An 18,983-nucleotide genomic window follows, 5' to 3' on the forward strand; every position below is an offset into this window, starting at 1 on the left:
TACACATGCTTATGTTTTTAGAATAGGATTATCGTGACCGATGCAACTGCCAAATACTTCTGTGCAGACTTTTGGGGGCCTGGGGCTAAGATAGTTTGAGGGCCAAAGGTGGGTGTGGGCTGCCTGGACTGCTGTGTTCACCGATAACCCCCCACCACCCAGCTCTCGTGAGCTTTGGTCAAGGGAATGGTTGAGTGAAAGTTGGAGGAGGCACTGTCTGGTTCCTGCTCCTTTTTTTTTTTTTAATGTTTGTTTGTTCGTTTGTTTAGAGAGCCTGTGTGTGCAAACGGGGGAGGGGCAGAGACGGAGGGAGAGAGAGAATCCCAAGCAGGCTCCGCACTGGCAGCGCAGAGCCTGATGCGGGGCTCGAACTCACCAACTGCGAGATTACAACCCGAGCCGAGATTGAGTCTGATGCCTAACCGACTGAGCCACCTAGGCACCTCTCCTGCTGCTTTCTTAACGAGTGGCCTTGGCTTGATTTGGGAGTGTGCACCCCAGTGTGGGGAGTGGCTACAGACTGGTGTCCTTGGCCTGCTGCCCTTACCGCACCAGGAGGGCCGAGGGAGCTCTGCATGGTCCCAGCCACCAGCCGATGGCTGGCCAGACTGTTGTTAGGTGGTTTTTAAGATTTATTTCCCCTTGATCACAAAGGCGATAAATATGGTGGTGGTGTCTGTGTCAAAAGCACATTGCCTTATGTCTGTGTCTGTTCAGCTATAAGCACTCTTTTATGGAGGCAAATATGGTAAAATGGTTTGTGTATGTGCCTGGCTGTACCTATCATGTATTTCTACATATGTACAGGGGTCTAGACACAAAACTCTAGTATGCCATATTTATGAGTAATTTAACACATTTTTAAAGTTTTTTTTAATGTTTATTTTTGAGAGAGAGAGAGGGAGGGAGGGAGGGAGGAGGGGCAGAGAGAGAAGGAGACACAGAATCTGAAACAGGCTCCAGGCTCCGAGCTGTCAGCACAGAGCCCAATGCGGGGCTCGAACTCATGGACCGTGAGATCATGACCTGAACCAAAGTCAGGCACTTAACCGACTGAGCCATCCAGGTGCCTCTCTATTTTTTTTTTTTAAGCTTATTTATTTTGAGAGAGAGAGACAGAGCATGAGTGGGAGGGGGGCAGAGAGGGAGGGCGACACAGAATCCAAAGCAGGCTCCAGGCTCTGAGCTGTCAGCACAGAGCCCAACACAGGGCTCGAACTCACTGACCTGATCATGACCTAAGCTGAAGTCGGATGCTTAACCAACTGAATCACCCAGGCGCCCCAATTTAATACATTTTCTTAAAGTTACTTTTCTGGTAACTTTTTATTTTCACATGTCAAGAATAGAGTACCCCTGTATAACCTTCATCCAGATTCACCAATTGGCAGTTGTTGACTACATGTGCTTTTATTTTATTTTTTATTTTGAGAGAGGGAGAGAAAGAGAGCGTGTACACGTGAGCGGGGGAGGGGCAGCGAGGGAGAGAGAATACCAAGCAGGCTCAGCGCAGAGCCTGATGCAGGGCTTGATATCATGACCGTGAGATCATGACCTGAGCCAAAATCAGGAGTCACTTAACTGAGCCACCGAGGCACCCCACATTTGCTTTTAACTCTCCTCTTTCTCCTCTCCCACCTGTCTCCCCCAGCCCCATAGAGACACGCATGCATGCACACACACATTCACGTTACTATTATCGCGTTGATCTACTTGAGAGTAGTTGCGGGTGTGGTGTCCCTAAATAACTCAGCATGTGTCTCCTAAGAACGTGGACATTGTTGTGTCACTGCAGTGCACTGAACAAAATCAGGAAATTTAACATCAATACGGATTTATACAATTCTACAATCTAAATTCATATTTCACCCCTTTCCCCCAAAACGTCGTTATATCTAGCCACCAAGACACTTGGGAGGACGGGGGGACGTTTGAGTCGTGTCCATATGAGTCGGAGGGCTCCCCCATGCCCACACGATCCATTGGAACATCTGGTCCCCCTCCCCTCCCATCCCTAGTCTGGGGTCCAGTCGTGGATCATGTCTCCTTGGTGATTTTGTGTGTGATTTTGACCCTGTGCGCAGAGTCTTCACTGAGACGTGGCTCTGCCTGTGCTTGTCCTCAGCCACCGCTTCCCAGCTCCGTGACCTTGGGCAGCTGACTCTTGGGCCTTAGTTTACTTAGCTGTAAGATGGGGAAATCGGTTCCTACCCGATAGGCTTGCGGGATTCCGCCACACGTGTTATCGAGCGCCTGCGGGGTTTCTGGCCCCGTTGTCGATGCTGGGGGTACCGCAGTCCAGGGCAGGCAAGCACGTGGGCCCCCGGGGGCTTCCTCCCCCATGGCCGCCGAGGAGGAAGGATTCGCTGGCATATGGTGTCGGTTTCCAGGGACACCCGCCACGCACTGGCCATCTTTGCTGTCACCGCACTCACTGTAGAACGTGGAGAAAATAAGGACCCTTCCAAATAGGCAGTGTCCCTGTTACACTCCCTCCGTGTTCTTCGCTGTTGTTTTAGCTTGGGGGCGACGGTAGTGCACACGCGATATCGTGTGGCCCCTGCTTCTCTGGCCCCTTCTGTGGGGTTCCTCCCAGGTTTCCACTAAGCCCTCTTCATCACTGAGCCTTTGAGGGCTTCATGACGAAACACGGGGGCCCCGGCTCCCCGCCGTCCGGGTCGGATCCTAGGTGCTTCGTGGCTGTGTCATGCAGTCCGTCTGCTTCACCTGTGTTTGCCTTGGTGTCCTCTTTCTGGAAATAGTGCATCTCCTAGATCAGTGGGAGAGTTAGATGAGTTCACAAATCCGTGAAGCTCACAAAACACTGCCCTGCATGTGGTAGGTGCTTCCCGTGTATTAGCTACAATTCCAGTGATCCTCCTAACGTAACAACATCATGTTAATACAATTATTATTACTTAAACATCCATCTAGGATTGCATGTTTACACGGTTTTCAGTTTTCCAAAGCGACAGACCATGCACATCGTCTTTGTTCAAGCTGCCAGTTCCTGTATTGATTCAGTAACTGAGGGCTGAAGAAACCTTGGTTTAGACCTTTTGGTTTTTACTACCCCAAATAAATCCTTGGCAGCTAGAATCCTAGAATCGGGTTGGAAGGGCTGGGAGAGACCACGACATCACGTCTCGTTTTTCTCATTTGTCTCATTCTTCCAGAAGGGGAAACTGAGGCTCAGAGCTGTTCCAAGCCTGACTTGACCCAGGCTTACCAAGTGAGATTATGGCTGAGACGGAGTTTGAACGCAGGTTTCCTGACTCCTGTCCGGAGATTGTCCTGTGTGCCCCCAGGATTCCTGTGTTTCTGGGAAACGTTGCTCTCAGATTCTCTGACCTTAGAGGTCATAAGCGTGTGTATGTGTGTGTGTCGGGGTTGTGGGGTGGGCGGGGGGCTCTTGCTGTGAGCCCAGGTCCAGTACAGACCTTGTTACTATCATTTGTGGTCCGTGGTCCATAGAAACTGTATGCACACCAAGCTCCCATGCCTACAGGCAGTGCTTGGCTGGAGCTGAAGAGCAGCCCCTCCCTTCAGATGGGACTTTGCCACAGACCTCACTCTTCCCTGATATCCCTCAGGTTGAAACTTAACGGTGGTGGCCGTGTGTCATTAGTCTTGCCCTGCTGGTTTTCCTTTTTTCCTTTCTTTTCTTTTCTTTTCTTTTCTTTTCTTTTCTTTTCTTTTCTTTTCTTTTCTTTTCTTTTCTTTTCTTTCTTTTCTTTTCCTTTCTTTTCTTTTCTTTTCTTTTCTTTTCTTTTCTTTTCTTTTCTTTTCTTTTCTTAGTTTGTATTTTAAATGTAGAGTTAAAAGGGGCAATGGAACATTTCTTCTCACCTTTGTTTCTATCAAATGGAAAACTGAAAGCCAAAGAGGGTTATGTGTGTGGTTTTTTTTTTTTTTTAAGACTTATTTATTTCTAAGAGAGAGAGAGAGACAAAGCATGAGTGGAGGAAGGGCAGAAAGAGAGAGAGAATCCCAAGCAGGCTCCCCACTGATAGTGAGATCATGATCTGAGCCGACCTTAGACGCTTAACTGGCTGAGCTGCTCAGGTGCCCCAAGAGGATCATGTGTTTTAAGAAAAGTAGGAGGCGGCACATTTCTCTTTGGAAGAAAGATGTGTTTAATAAGGAAAAATAAGCAAAAACGCACTCTTCTGTTAAGAGGATGCCACCCTCATTGGCATCCCGAAGGCCGCCTGGCTAGCTGCACTGCCTCACCTGCCGGCCCTGTGGGCAGTTGAGCCTGAGATGCGTGTTCCAGTGTGTGGGTCCTCCCTCTGGGTCTGCGAGGTGAGTAGAGGGGGAGAAGGACGTTCTCCCTTAGGGTGACTCCACGATCCCCAGCTTCCGCCTCCTGGGGCCTGTGGGGCCGAGATTCCCACATCCGTCCGTCCTACTTTCTGAAATTTGCTCTGTACTTAACGCTCCTTTGGGAGGTCCTGGGGTGCAGACCTCAGAGAGAAAGCAGTGGGTTCCTGCAAAGGTGTGAGAGGGACCCTCAGCTGTCGTGTGGGGCCCCTGCTACCACCCCCGGTCAGGCTCAGCGTCTTAACTGCGCGTGTGCAGCCCAGAGAGGAGCCCCGAGGAGCCTTCTCCCCTGCTTCCGTTCTCCCACATCTCAGTTTTGAGAGAATAACGACAATAACAAGAACAATGATAACAGCACTGCTGTTGCTGATGAGAACAGCCAGTGCCGGTTGTCAGAAGTCCTTGGTGGCAAGTGACAGGAGGTCCAGCTCAAAATGCCTTAGCAAAAACGGGAATCCCTTGGCTCATGTCCGGGAAGGGTCTGTGCGGGGCCTGGAGTGAGTTCTGATTGGCTGCCTTGGGTCATGTGGCTAGGTTGGGTGAGGGGCCCACCTGTGCCATGTGGTGGTGAGGGAGCAGTCGTTCTGGGAAGGACGAAGGTCCTGGGATGGGAAGAAGGGAGGTACAGGGTGGGAGCATCTCTTCTCTTGTCTGCTCGTGTCTCCATCCCAGATGGGAAGCCTTTGCCTTCTCCTGAGTCTTGGGTTCCAGGTGAACCCTCTTGTCACCTGGCCTGCCTGGACCACCTCATGGCTTTTCCACTTCCTACCTTCAAAGCCTTGTTCATATCCTGCTTCCTTAGGAGGTCTTCCTTGACCGTTCTGGCTCTTTCAGTGGATCTAATACGTATGAGGTGTTGTGGTCAGTGGACGTGTCTCAAGCAGTGTGGCCTCCCAGGAGCCTGATGGGGAAGGTTACCTATGTTGCCTGTTTTATACGTGGGGAAACAGAGGTTAAAAAGGTTCAGCAACCTGCCCACAGTCACAGAGCATCCTTTTCTCTTACTGCAGACCCCGCTGTGTACATTTTGTCTTGTCTGAGGCCACACAGCCTGGGTTCGAACCCAGGCTGTGCCCCTTCTAGGTATTGTCTCCCTAGGAGAGTTAGGAGAGTGACTTACCCTCTGTATCTGGGGGAAGAACATTCCAGGCACAGGGAACAGCAAGTACAAAGGCCCTGAGGCAGGAACATATTTCAGGAGAGAGGCCGGGGTGGCTGGAGCAGAATGAGCCAGGTGGAGAGTGAAGTCAAGGAGGTAACAGTAGGAGTGGGGGGACGGCTGGTAGCTGGATTGTGCAGGGCCTTGTGGGCCACTGTAAGGATTTTGCATTTCACTAGGTGAGGTGGGGGCCCTTGGAACTTTTGAATGGAGGAGGGACAGAATCTGATTTAGTTTTTTTTTTAAATTTTTAAAAAATGTTCATTTTTGAAGGAGAGACAGAGTGTGAGTGGGGGAGGGTCAGAGAGAGAGGGAGACACAGAATCCGAAGCGGGCTCCAGGCTCCAGCTGTCACCACAGAGCCCGACGCGGGGCTCGAACTCACAGACTGCGAGATCATGACCTGAGGTGAAGTCGGATGCCCAACCGACTGAGCCACCCAGGCACTCTGAATCTGACTTAGTTTTCACAGGACCCCTCTGGCCGCCAGTGGAGAATGGACTGTGGAGGGGTAGGGTGGAGGCAGAGGAGGCTGCCGGGGTAGCCCAGATAGAACACCATGGCAGCTGGGGCCTGGGTTGTTCTGTGGGTGGTTAGAAGTTCGTTAATTGCCTCTTTGTGCTCCTGTGTTACTTATTAGTTGTGTGACCTTGGGTCTTGGCTTTATCTGATTGAGCCTCAGTTTTCTCATCTGTAAAATGGGGTTAATGATGTTGCCTCTCTTAACAGGCTGTGGGATGAATTATATGAGGTCATAATTGCTGGACTGCCTGGGTTCGAATCCAGGCTGTGCCCCTTCTAGGTATTGTCTCCCTAGGAAAGTGACTTACCCTCTGTATCTGGGGGAAGAACATTCTAGCCATAAGCGCCCAGCAAATATTTGTGGAATAAACCAGTGAGTGAAGGATGGGGAGGTGGGCTGCACCAGTCTGCCCGAAGCATCTACCTCTAAGATCAGCCCCAGAGTGGGAAGCATCCTGTATGCGCCTCCCTCCCCCCTCCCCCCCCTTACTCTCCTCCCCACACGGAGATTTGAATGAACAGAACCCAGAATGTTCTGGCAACAGTCGCTCCCTCTTTCCTGGTAACAAAGGCATCTTTGTTATGTCTGGGTGTGAAATCCATTTCAGAAAGGAGGATAGTGCAGGCTCAGGAGTCAGCTTGTGAGGATGGGGAGGGTCTTGGGAGGAAGGCATTTCAGGGCTCAGAAGATGGACAGCCTGCTTCCTGACAACCCTCTGTCCTCATTTGGGTCCAGAATGCTCTGGACTTGGTATTATTTTGTGGAATGAGAACTATGTGGCCATTCCTGCTGAGTGACCACATCGGTCAACATTACCTTCGATAGCATTACCACTGTCTTACCTCACAAATGCAAAGTGATAATACACAGTGCTGGTGTGGCTGCTGGCAAACAGGCCGTTCCATAGGGTGCTGGTGGGAGTGTTGATGACTGGCGTCTTTCGGGAAAAAGTCTAGGAGTGCCTTTAGATATAAAAAAAAAAACCAGGATGCCTGGGTGGTGCAGTCTGTTAAGCATCTGACTTCAGCTCAGGTCATGATCTCATGGTTTGTGAGTTTGAGCCCCGCGTCGGGCTCTGTGCTGACAGCTCAGAGCCTGGAGCCTGCTTTGGATTTTACGTCTCCTTCTCTCTCTGCCCCTCCCCTGTCCACACTCTGTCTCTCAGAAATAAAATTTAAAAAATATTAAAAAAAAACACAACAAACCAATCACAATGCCCTTTAGTTCATTTCATTTGGGAATCTCCCCTATAGAACCCAGAGAAAAAAGGTATGTAACGACTTAAGCTTTACAAAGACATTTGTTTCAGTTTTGTTTATAAATGGCCAAAAAAGCGGGGGGCAGGGGAAGTCACAGTAACAGAGGAAATTCTGACCAAGACTGTTGTGTGTCGGTGTATTGGGCTGTCAGGCAGCTGTATAGAAGAATGAGCTTGATCTCTTCCCTTGATGTGAAGGGTTGCACACGCCGTATACTGTTAAGCAAGAAAAGTTGCGAGTCAAACGTAGAACGTGATCCCAATTTTGTGGGAAAAGGTAACAACAGTCTCTCAGTTCATGAACGTTGAGAAAGGCTCCGTAGGACGCACACCAGAATATTTACATCGTTGGTCTCAGGCTGACAATGAGGAGGGGTGCAGAGAAGATATTTTATTTATCCTTGTATTTTTTCTTTCTTTTTTTTTTTTTGCATTGCTTCACCAGCTCTAATGAACACCTTATTTCTCAAATTAAGATAAACTCAGGGTGCCTGGGTGGCTCATTCGGTTAAGCATCCAACTCTTGATTCCAGCTCATGGTCGTGAGATCGAGCCCCGTGTCAGGCTCCGCGCCTGCTTAAGATTCTCTCTCTGCCCCTCTGCTGCTCGTGCTCTGTCTCTCAAGAAAAAAAAAAAAAAAAAAAAGGAAAAGAAGAGATAATGACTGGCTTCCCACTCACTATGTGGCAGGACTATATATAATGTTGGGTCATGTACATCCTCTTATGGTGCTTTGAGAATCAGGATAGTGGAGCGATTGAGCAAGATTCTGAAACCAGCCTCCTCAAGTAAGTGAATCCACATTTGACCAACGGACATAGATCTTTCCCTTTACGGAGCTGACATCCTGTTGGCCTAGGACTGTGCCTAGAACGTCTACAGCTTTTCTTGGCTGTCATGACTGGGGAGGCAGGATGTTGCTGGCATCTAGGGGGTAGAAGCCAGGGTTGTTGCTAAATATCCTGCAGGGCCTAGGGCGGCCCTCACGACGGTCGCCTGCCCCTGGATGTCAGCGGTGCCGTGGTCGACTCTGGGTCTGGCCCCGAGTAAGAGCTCAGCACATACTAGCCGGTCTGATGCCCTGATGACCTCAGTGTCTCTGTCTTGGCCACCCATCTTACAGACAGGGCAGTCGAGGCCTGGAGAGGCATCACCAGTGAGGTGGGAGCAGGATGGCCGGTGCCTGGGCTCGGGGCTGCTCTGCCCGTCCATGAAGAGGGAAGGCCCTGACCCTGGGGAGACTCTGGAGGCCCAGAGCTTAGTGCCGGCTGCCCCTCCCTCCTCTCAGCCTGGTGCCAGCACTGTCCTCCTCCTCTGCCATTCACTGTGATGCTCGGGCCAAGACGTGTTCTCAGCCCCCTCCCCACGTGTCAGGGCGTTGTCACATCATGCTGGCAGCCGTGGAAGGTGGGGTGGGGGGAGGGGGTCGCTTTATTTCAGCTCATGAGAAAGGGCTTGGGTCGGGCGGCTCAGCCAGATCACCTCGCTTCGTCTTTGTCCCTCCCTGAACCTCAGTGTCTCAGCTGGGCAATGGAGCCGGCTGGGGAGTGCTAATTCCTGGCCTCCTGCCCTCTCCTGGGAGCAGGGCGGGTGATGGACGCAGAACTCCTCTGTCCACAGTAGTTAGTTTAGAAGGAGCCGTTGCGGAGCACCCCCTTGGCCCAGCTCGTGGTCGGGAGGCTGGCAGGAGTCAGAGCCCAGCAGTGAGGAGCTGGGGACGATCCCTTCATAGGGAGGCTTCGTAAAGACTCGTAGTAATCCTTTGCTGACATTTCTCGGGTTTCTATTTCCTGCACTGACCTCTGCCCTGACCTCCAGGCATCTATATCCAGATGACGTTCTGCTTGGGGGTCTGGTGGGCATGACAGGCTCTGTGCTTTTCCCAGCTTAGCCTGTTCAGGCCCCCCTCCCGTCCAGTCAGTGGCCCCTCCGTCCTCCCACTTATCAGGCTCATCCATGGAGCCATATCGATTTTACTGTTCCTCTTACACCCTAGATCAGCAAACCCCATTAGCTCTGCCTTCAACAACAACCCAGAATCTGGCCACCCCTCACCTCTCCACAGCTGCCACCATGGTTTCTGCCACCATTGTCTCCTGCTGGGACTGGTGCAGTCACCTACTCCCTGGTCCCTTCTACCGTTGCCCCCTGGCAGGTGGTTTTCCACACACATCCTTTGTGAGTCACGTCACATGCCTCCTCAGCTCAAAACCCTCCCGTGGCTCCCACCTCAGCATAAAAGCCACAGCCCTGAAAGTGACCTAAATAGCCCTTCAGTGTCGGTCTTTCCACTCCCCACGTTTACCTCTCTGACCTTGTCTCCAAATGTACCCAACATATTCCAGCCGCAGGGCCTTTGCACTTGTGTCTGCTGGGTAGAGAGCACTCTGCAGGTATCCGTGTAGTTCGTTATCTCTGTAGGTCTCTGCTCAGATGTCTCACTTGATCAGTGCAGCCTTCCCTGACCGCCTCATCTAAAAACCGCACCTCACCCTCGTGCTCCCTCTTTCCCTTCTCTATGGCATTTATGTTTTACCCCCTTGTTTGGTTATCGTCTAGTCTCTACTCACTAGAATTTGAGCTCCTGGAGGGCAGGGATTTTTCTCTCTCCTGTTCTCTGCTGTTCCCAGACCTAAAACAGTACCCAACACCAAGTGGGTACTCAGTAAGTATTTGTAGAGGGAAGGAAGGAAGAACATTCATTCGTTGTCACTTATCTCCTGAGATTATGTTATAGATCAGGACTTTGGTATATAATATATGGACACCAAGGACACAGCTAAACCAAACAGTGGTGTGTGTCCTCAAGGAGCTCCAGTCCAGGAGAGAGAATGGACACATAAGTCGTGACGCTGCAGAGTGGTAAGTGTTTTAACAGATATATCAAGATATATCAGTCAGGACTCTTTGGATTATAAATGACAGAACCCCCAACTCGAAGAGTCTCAAGTGAAAACAAACAAACAAATACTTTTATGGGTCCACTTAGGAGTAATAACTTCAGGCATAGCTGGGTCCAGGTACTCCCTGGCTCACCCTTGGGCGTATACCCATCCACGAACCAAGGATCGCCCATCCAGGGGCCCAGAACTCTGACTGGTCAGGCCTGGGTCATGTTTGCCATTGTAGATGGAGGAGAGGCTCAGCTACTCCATAACCACATATACCAAGATCGGGACTCAGGAGTTGGCTTTCAGGGGGTCACATTTTCGGGAGCTGCCGAAAAGGTGGATTGCCTGCGTATTCTCAGTGGGTTTTGGGGTGAGTGGCCCTGTCTGTTGCGGGCGGCTGGGAGATGGAGTGGGGGTGCTGCAGGTTTCCTGGTGACAGGTGGTCCCCTGTCTCTCCTCGCACACACCTCCTTTGCCCCATCGCCCCACACTTTATAAATACTCCTGGCTCTCCGCCTTTCCACCGTCCTCCCTTGCCTGTATCACAAAGGGGCTCCAGATGGTGTGGCTCTTGGGGCGTCTGCCACGCAAATCTGTCAGGTTCCTACCCCCCCTCGCCCACCCCTCCCACATATGCTGGCTGTGGGCTTCTCAGATCCTTATTTCAGGCCTGAGGGAGGAAGGATGCTCAGGGTCCCTGCGTGGGCCTGGGGCTCTTTCTAGCCCACGGTGCTGGGAAGCCATGTTTTACACACGAGTGGCTTCACAGACCTCCTTTGGCCTTTTGGTTCCCAGAGATGCCCTGAACCAGACTGGCCTGCTGTTACCCACCCACCCTGGGGTCTACGCCAGGATATCTCAAATTTTACTGTGCACATGAACCACCTGGAGCCTTAAGTAAAGCACAGATTCTGGATCAGGACGCCTGGGGGGCTGGGGGTGCTGAGAAGCTGCATTTCTAATGAGCTCCCGGCAGATGGGAGACCCGTGCTGCTGGCCCGGGTACCACACTCTGAGTGGCAGTGGTTTACGGCGCCTTCTCAGGAAAGCCCTCCTTGGCCCGCCCCCTCCCCGCGCCCCAGTCTGGGTCGGACCCCCCCTTGGCTAGCTCTCAGGCTTGCCTCTTTTATCCGAGCCCTCGTCACAGAGGGAATGGGTGATTCACACTGTGTTAGATACACTCTAAGCTCCGGGAATCTTGTTTTCTGGTCTCTTCATACTGGCAGCAAGAATCATTTAAGGTCTTACTCTTACCCTGGCCAGGCACTGGGGAAGCAGGAGTGGGGGGGGGGGGGAAATAAAAAGACAAATTCCTGCTGTCGTAGACCTGACATTTGAGTGGGAGGAGATGGACAATAAACAAGTAAGAACAACCCTGCAGTGACAAGCCCTAGGACGATGGCAATACAGGGATACGAACTGGAGTGTTGGGGCCTATCTTGGATTTGATGATCAGGGCAGGCCTGTCTGAGGAGGTAGGTGACTTGAGATAAGACCTGCACGTTGAGAAGTCACCCATGAGAAGAAAGGCAGGGGGCGCCATGTTCCAGGCAGCAGGAATGGCCTGTGCAAAGGCCCTGAGGCAGGGATGGGTTGGGCCAGTTTCAGGATGAGCCAGGAGGCCAGCATGGCTGGGATGGAGTGAGTGAAGGGAGAGTGAATGGGAGAGGGGATCTGAGCAGCACGGTGGGAGCCGTATCACACAGGGCCAAGGTGAGGGGCTGGCCTTCTGTTGTAAGAACAGTGGAGGGTTTCAAGGCCAGGGAGTCCGTAGCAAGTGACTTATGTTTAAATTTTTTTAAGTTTATTTATTTATTTTTGAGAGAGAGAGAGAGGAGGGGAGGGGCAGAGAGAGAACCCCAAGCAGGCTCTGAGCTGTCAGCACAGAGCCCCGATGCAGGGCTTTAACTCATGAACTGTGAGATCATGACCTGGGCTGAAATCAGGAGTCAGACAAGGGACACCCGGGTGGCTCATTTGGTTGAGCGTCTGACTTCGGCTCAGGTGATGATCTCACAGTTCATGAATTCGAGCCCCCACATCGGGCTCACTGCTGACAGCACAGAGCCTGCCTTGGATCCTCTGTCCCCCTTTCTCTCTGCCCCTCCCCTCCTTGCACGCTTTCTTAAAAATAAACGTTTAAAAAAAAGTGAATTGAATGCTTAACAGACTGGGCCATCCAGGTGCCCTGCCACTTATCTTTTAGAAGAGTCCCCTGTGAGGGCCCCTGCGTGGCTCAGTTCATTGTGAGTGTCTGACTCTTGATTTCAGCTCAGGTCATGATCCCAGGGTTGTGGGCTTGAGCCCCGTATGGGGGTCAATGCTGAATATGGAGCCTGCTTGAGATTCAATCTCTCTCTCTCTCTCAAATAAAAAAAAAAAAAAAGAAGAAGAAAGGAGGGTCCCTCTGACTGCTGTGAGGAAAGCAGTCTCAGGTGGGGAGAAGGAGAGAAGCGTGGCAGGTTCAGGGTTTGAGCAAAAAGCCGGTTTCCACGGAGCTGAGAGCATGGCCTTGGCCATCACTTGCTTCGGGGCCACACTCCACTGGGCTCCATTAAAGGATGGCTTTAGGACCCTGCTGGGTGCTGCCTCGTGGCGGGTCTGGGTTTGCTTCTAAGGGAATGGCTGATGCTGGGGGTGCAGGTTGGGAGGGGGGTCCCCCTTCTCAGAGCTTGTCAGCGACTGTGGGAGAACCCCACGGGCCGGGCTGACCTTCGACATCACCTCCCCGTACAGGCAGGCGGGGCTGCTGACAGAGGGGGTGTGCCTTGCCCTGCTTCCACGGTTCCTAGGAAAGACCGCACTGCTCTTGATACTAATAAACACTCAATGCCGTGACTGCTGCAGCCGGTGCGAACAGTGGCTGATGCTTATGGAGTGTTTCCTTTGTACGAGCGAGACTGCGTCCCCAGCTCTGAAGTTAGTTGGGGGACTTCGCGAGATGCTCACCATAAAGTCTTGAGAGAGTGCCTGGTTAGCTCCTTTGCACCGTTGAGAGACCTGAGCCCAGAGCAGTGCAGCAGCCTGCCCAGAGACCACCCGGTTAGTAAATGGCAGATGGGAAAATACTTTTAGAAATCCCCTGCGGGACGCCTGGGTGGCTCAGTCGATTAAGCATCTGACCCTTGTTCTCGGCTCAGGTCAGGATCTCCTGGTTTGTGAGTTCGAGCCCTGCATCGGGCTCTGTGCTGACGGTGTGGAGCCTGCTTTGGATTCTCTCTCTCTCTCTATCTCTCTCTCTCTCTTTCTCTCTCTCTCTCTTCCCTCCCGCCCCCCTCTGCTCGTGCTCGCTCACTCCCTCTTTCTCAAAATAAATAAACTTAAAAAAAAGAAATCCCGTAACCAGTTGCATCCACAGCAGTTTGGTTGCAGGTCACCCATGTTACAGGTGTGCGTCTCGTGAAGTTGAATGTTCCGCGTGCGCTGTGGTCCTCGGGGCCCTCGTTTGGCGCTGAGAGCCTTGGGACGTGGGGAGCCGGGCCCCTTCTGCCGTCTGAGGGCCTGGGCTCCCTGTGCTTGGTGCTGACCGTGGGCACGTTCTCCGGCCTCCACGGTCCTCCGTTTCCGTGTCTGTGAAGCAGGGGAGGGCCGGTGCTGTGAGCCTTCGGCGAAGAGCGTGCTTGGGGGTTTGCACGGGGGCCTGGCACGTGTCAGGGCTTGGTGGTTGTTCACTGCTGTTACTGTCACTCTTGTTGTCTTTGTCCTTACTGACGGGCGGAGTGGTAAACAGAGTGGCCAGCTGCCCTGGTTTGTTTCGGACTGTCCTGGGTTCAAAACGAAAAGTCCCACATCCCAGGAAACCCCTCGGTCCTGGGTAACTGGGACAGTCGGCCACCCTCCTTGATGAAGTGCTTCTAAGTAAATCTAGGACCCTGGTGTCAGCTAAGCTGAGATTTGAATTCAGCCCTGCCGCTTCCCACTGTGTGACCTTGGGCAGGTCTCTTGGCCTCCCTCTGCCTCAGTTTCCCTCTCTGCTCCTTGGGGAGTGATTGTAGTACGCGCCTCAGAGGGTTTCTGTGAAGTTTAGGCGAGATCGTGACCATAAAGGGTTCGGTGCGGTAGCTGTATCGAAATTTCCGGGGGCCCAAGTGCACTGGGAAGAAACTGAGATGTTTTGAAAGCTGGATCCAGGGCCTTGCAAGGCCTCCCCTCCCCCACAGCTGGCTTCTGAGTCCAGCTGGCCCCGTCCCCCGCCACATCAAAGCTCCTCCAGTGGGACCCCAACAGGCTGGTCGGCCTCTCTCAAGGGGGCCTCCTAGGGCCTCTAGGACCCTCCAGTGGGGGCCGTATTAACAAAATGCGTGTAAGACGGAACCAGATCCCTCGATGATGCTGCTTAGACGCACACAGGGTTTCGTGGAGCTTGGTCTTTACTCCCAGGATGCTACAAACAGCGTGCTCAGGTGGGCAGGGCTTCACAAGGGCATTTCGGACTTCTTCTTCTGCTTTCGGTCCTGTCTTCATGTCCTTCGGGGGGGGGGGGGCGGGGGCAGCTCACCTGGCGCTTCTGAGAGGTCTCTGTGCAGACAGCCCCTGCCATGCCCAGCCCAGCATGCTGGGGGCAGGTATTGAGGATTAAGCGGGAGAAAATATGTGGGCACTCAAGAGGTGGTAGCTGCTGATTCTTTTAAATTGAAATGAAAATTGGATGTGTTTCTGTTTCCAGGTTTAAGTCAGGGTCTTGCACAGAGCTGAAAATATTTCAACTTATTCCCAGTAAGGAGGGACAGATACATAGCTCTCTATAATCGAATGTAGTCAGATGATAATCACCGTAGTAGGTAAATTTTATTGAGCACCTGCTGTGTGCCCTTTGGGTCCTTGCCGCCCTCCGGGTGTGCTCCAGGGGCCAGCAGTGTGGACAGGGCAGCCCCGGCCTGCCTCAGCTCTGCTTTTTTGGTCTGTTTGTGCTGGCGAATCACAAGCAGCCTGCAGAAATGTTGGTTTGGGTGTCATTCACCCCTTCAGTCCCTATACCACCACGCTGGGAGGTAGGGGGCTCCTTCTTAAAAAAGAGGAAACTGAGGCACGGAGAGGCTCACACAGTTGGTAGAGTTTATAAAAGAGTCTGTTAAGAGGCAGCCAGGACTCAAAGCCAGGCTACCTGGCCCCAGAGCCCTGTTCTTGGCTGTCGTGTTGTACCAGCCAGTGATTGGCCAGCTGAGAACATGGAAAGGGAGCGGGTGGTTCCGACTGGGGTAGCGTCGGCCGCCGTGGCACCTGGTCGAGTTGCACCTTCAGAGAAGAGGCAGCCTTCGCCAGCAGGGGAGCGGGCCTGCCTGGTCCCAGAGTGCTGCCCGTTCTGTGTCCCTGCCCAGCACCTGGTGGGAGGCCCTTGCTCTCTGCTCCAGCCTCGGGAGTTGTGCAGGACCCATTCTTGTCCTGCTGGGGAGTCGGAGGGGGAGCAGGGAGATCTCAGCCAGTAGCCCAAAAGCTGGTCATAGCACCTGCTTAGTGAAGCAGAAGATGGGCTAGCTCTTGAATTGGATATAATTCAAGACGCGTAGGAACAATTTTTCATGAATGAATCAGGTCTCTGATCTTTCCTGAGGAGGGGAGGAGGTTCTGTCTGCGATCGGGTGCTCGGGAAAGGCCTTGATCTAGAAGCCAAGCCATGGATAATGGACAGGAGCCTGTGTGTGACAGTCTGGGGTAAGGGCTCCAGGAGGAGGAGGAGGAGGAGGAGGAGGAGGGGGGGGGAGGAGGAGGAGGGGAGGAGGAGGAGGAGGAGGAGGAAAGTGCCGGTGAAGCCTGGAGATGGGCGAGAACTTGGTGAGTTTGAAGAGGTGCTGGTGTGGAGGGAGGCCAGGCCGGGAGGCGAGGAGGGTGGTGGGCACCTGGTACGGGGCCCGGCAGGTAAAGGCGAGGAGCCGAGAGCTCCTCCTGGTTCAGCGGGTGGCCACGGAGGGCCGGAAGCAGGGCAGCAGAGTGGTCCGATTTATGTTTTAAAAGGCGTTGCTCCGGTCAGAGTGTGGAGGCTGGGCTGCCCCAGGAGCAGCGGTGCCCCACTGCTTAGGTGGCAGTGGGGGGCCAAAGATGGTGGTGGCTTGGGTCAGGAGGTGGCACAGAGAGAAGATGACAGATTTAGGATGGTGACGGAGCTGGCTCAGTCTTGGAGCAGTGGTTGGAGGAGTGTGGGTGGTGTGGCTTTTCAGTGGAGGGGGTGTTCAGCCTTGACTGGTCTGACCTGGAAGGCTTCCTGGAGGAGGTGGAGACTTTCAGGACAGGAGGGACAGGCTTGGGTGTTCTGGAGGTAGGAATGCAATGAGTGAGGGCAAAAGCGAGTTCACGTGAGGGGCAGGAGGTTGGCTTATGTAACCTCTTTCCAGCCCTCGAAGGTCGCTGAATGAGCTCAGTTGTCCCTGGGGTTTTGACACTAGAGAAGAGGTTAAGGGTCAAAGGTTTGGGCCACCCGCTTGAGTGGGGGGCAAGAAGTGAGCCTAAGGAAAGTCAGGATATCCAGGCAGAGGAGTCTTAAGGCTCTCAGCGCTGGCCCTGGCCAGACCGAGGTCGTGACCCTCCTTGGGCCTCAGTTTCCTCAGGTGTCGAGTGGGGTCACAGCGAGGTATGAAGTGAGCGTGCCAGCGGCCTGGCGCGCTGGAACGGAGGGTGCCATTCCAGGGCCTGAGGCCCCTGTGCCAGGGCCAAAAAGAGCAGTTTGGTTTGCAAAGTGGCGCTTTCTGGGTGAGAACAGAGCTGTTTGAGGAAGGCGACAAGGAGGGGCCTGGGGGGCTCTTTCTCTTTTCCCTCTGGGGAGATCATTGAGGAGCGGGCACACAGAGGGGCAGTGAACAGAGGCAGCGCTGTGGGCCTCATTTTGGGGGGTGGGGTGGGGAGCCGGAGCTAGGTCAGCTGTATGGGCCACTTAATACCCATGAACTTGCAATTAAATGCGGAAGTGGGAGACAAGGGGGCGGTAAAAGGGGATATTGTTCCCAGCTCCGGCTGGAGCCCTGGGGACATGGCCAGCCTCCAGCATGAATGGGCTTCAGTGTCCTGGGGGGCCTGGGGGGAGCAGGGGGCCGTCATTTGGCCCTTTGTCCTACTCTGCTGGACCCAGCCACAAAGGCAAGCTTGATTCCCATTCGGCTTCTTTGGGGGGGGGGCGGTGGAGAAGGGGGGGCCTAGACCCCCGCTTGGTCCCCTCCCAGGGCCTCAGGCAAAGAGTTCCCTCTGGGAATGGGGGATGATAGAATTTGGGGGCTCTCTAGAAATCCCCTTCTCACCATGACTGAACTGTTTCTTTTTTCCACGAAAAATTTTAATTAAAAAATTTTAAGGCATATTTTACACGCAAAATACACCATATTAAATGTAGGGCTTGATAAATTTTTACATATGATTTACCCATATAACCAACAGCCACATTGGATAGCAAATACTGCCTGTACCCCAGAGAGTGTTCGTCTCAGTCAGTATCCCCTAAAGTGTCCACTCTTCTGATTTCTTCTTTTTAAAAAAAATTTTTTTTAAATGTTTATTTCTGAGAGAGAGAGAGAGAGAGACAGAGCACAAGTGGGGGAGGGGCAGAGAGCGAGGGAGACACAGAATCCAGAGCAGGCTGCAGGCTCCGAGCCGTCAGCACAGAGCCCGACGCGGGGCTCGAACTCGTGAACCGTGAGATCATGAACTGAGCTGAAGTCAGACGCTCGACCAAGTGAGCCACCCGGATGCCCCTGATTTCTTTTTTTATTTTTATGTTTATTTATTTATTTGAGAGAGAGAGAGCGTGAGTGGGGGAGGGCAGAGAGAGGGAGAGAAAGAATCCCAAGCAGGCTCAGCATTGTCAGCTCACAGCCTGATGCAGGGCTCGATCCCATGAACCGTGAGATCATGACTTGAGCTGAAATGAAGAGTTGGCCGCTTAACCGACTGAGCCACCCAGGCAACCCCACTGTCCTGATTGCTATCATCAAGATTAGTTTTGCTTGTTTTTGAACTTTATGTAAAGTAGATTGATGCAGTGTATGCTGTTTTTTGTATCTTTTAATTAAAAATGTTATAACTATACATGTTTACATGACTATATGTATGTATATAAAAGCTACATATATATGTTGTATGAATACTGTGCGTTTTTTTTTTTTTTTTTTTTTTTTAGCATATAGTATATGTAACCATCCCCATGGTCCAAATTAAGAAGGCATAAATAATGCAGAGTGAAAAGTCAGCCTCCCAAAGCTATGGAGCCAGTAAAAAGACCAGTGGTTGCCAGGGGTTGGGGGGTTTGGGGTGGGGAGGAGATGAAAAGGCGGATTTTTAGGGCAGCGAAACTACTCAGTATGATAGCACGATGATGGGGGCACATCATTCCGCATTTGCCCAAACCCACGGAACATGCACAGTGAGCCCTGGTGCAAACTGTGGACTCTGGATGCTCGCAGTACGTCAGTGCAGGTTCATGGATCGCACCAAATGTCCCGCTCTGGTGGGGGACACCGATAATGGGGGAGGCTGTGCCTGTGTGGGGCGGAGGGTACAGGGGAAATTTCTGTGTCTTCTGCTCTGTTTTGCTGTGAACCTAAAACTGCTCCAAAGGAATAGACTGAAAAAAAATCAAAGCCGGCCGCTGGCTCTGGTTTCACCTAGGACCTTCAGATAGTGTAAGACCTGCCCCTTTTGTTACACAAGTGGTGGCTCATTGTCCTCACGTTTCTGCACTTGGCTTTGTCCCCGTTTCCATCCTGTGTCGGGGAGGTAGTTCCATAATAGGACAGGGAATCCTGCTGGATGGTTGTGCTGGTGTTATTTTTTTTATTTTTTTAATTATTATTACTATTTTTTGTTTCTTAACGCTAGTCCCCTTTTGATGGACACTGGGGTCATTCC

General features: G+C 52.4%; 1 protein-coding gene across 2 annotated transcripts in view; it reads left to right on the plus strand.

The window, feature by feature from the left end:
* PREX1 (phosphatidylinositol-3,4,5-trisphosphate dependent Rac exchange factor 1) overlaps positions 1–18,983 on the plus strand; it is a 186,266-nt gene that overhangs the window by 10,181 nt on the left and 157,102 nt on the right. The window contains exon 1 of one of the 2 annotated variants that reach the window (XM_045444306.1): positions 15,872–15,926. The exons of the other annotated variant lie outside the window; for it this stretch is intronic. Within the exon in view, the coding sequence (XP_045300262.1) occupies positions 15,912–15,926 (15 nt within the window). The 5' untranslated portion in view covers positions 15,872–15,911. Of the gene's footprint in view, positions 1–15,871; positions 15,927–18,983 lie in introns of those variants that run through there. 2 annotated transcript variants of the gene reach the window in all.

Source organism: Leopardus geoffroyi, chromosome A3 (genome assembly GCF_018350155.1).
Source record: "Leopardus geoffroyi isolate Oge1 chromosome A3, O.geoffroyi_Oge1_pat1.0, whole genome shotgun sequence".
NCBI lineage: Eukaryota > Metazoa > Chordata > Mammalia > Carnivora > Felidae > Leopardus > Leopardus geoffroyi.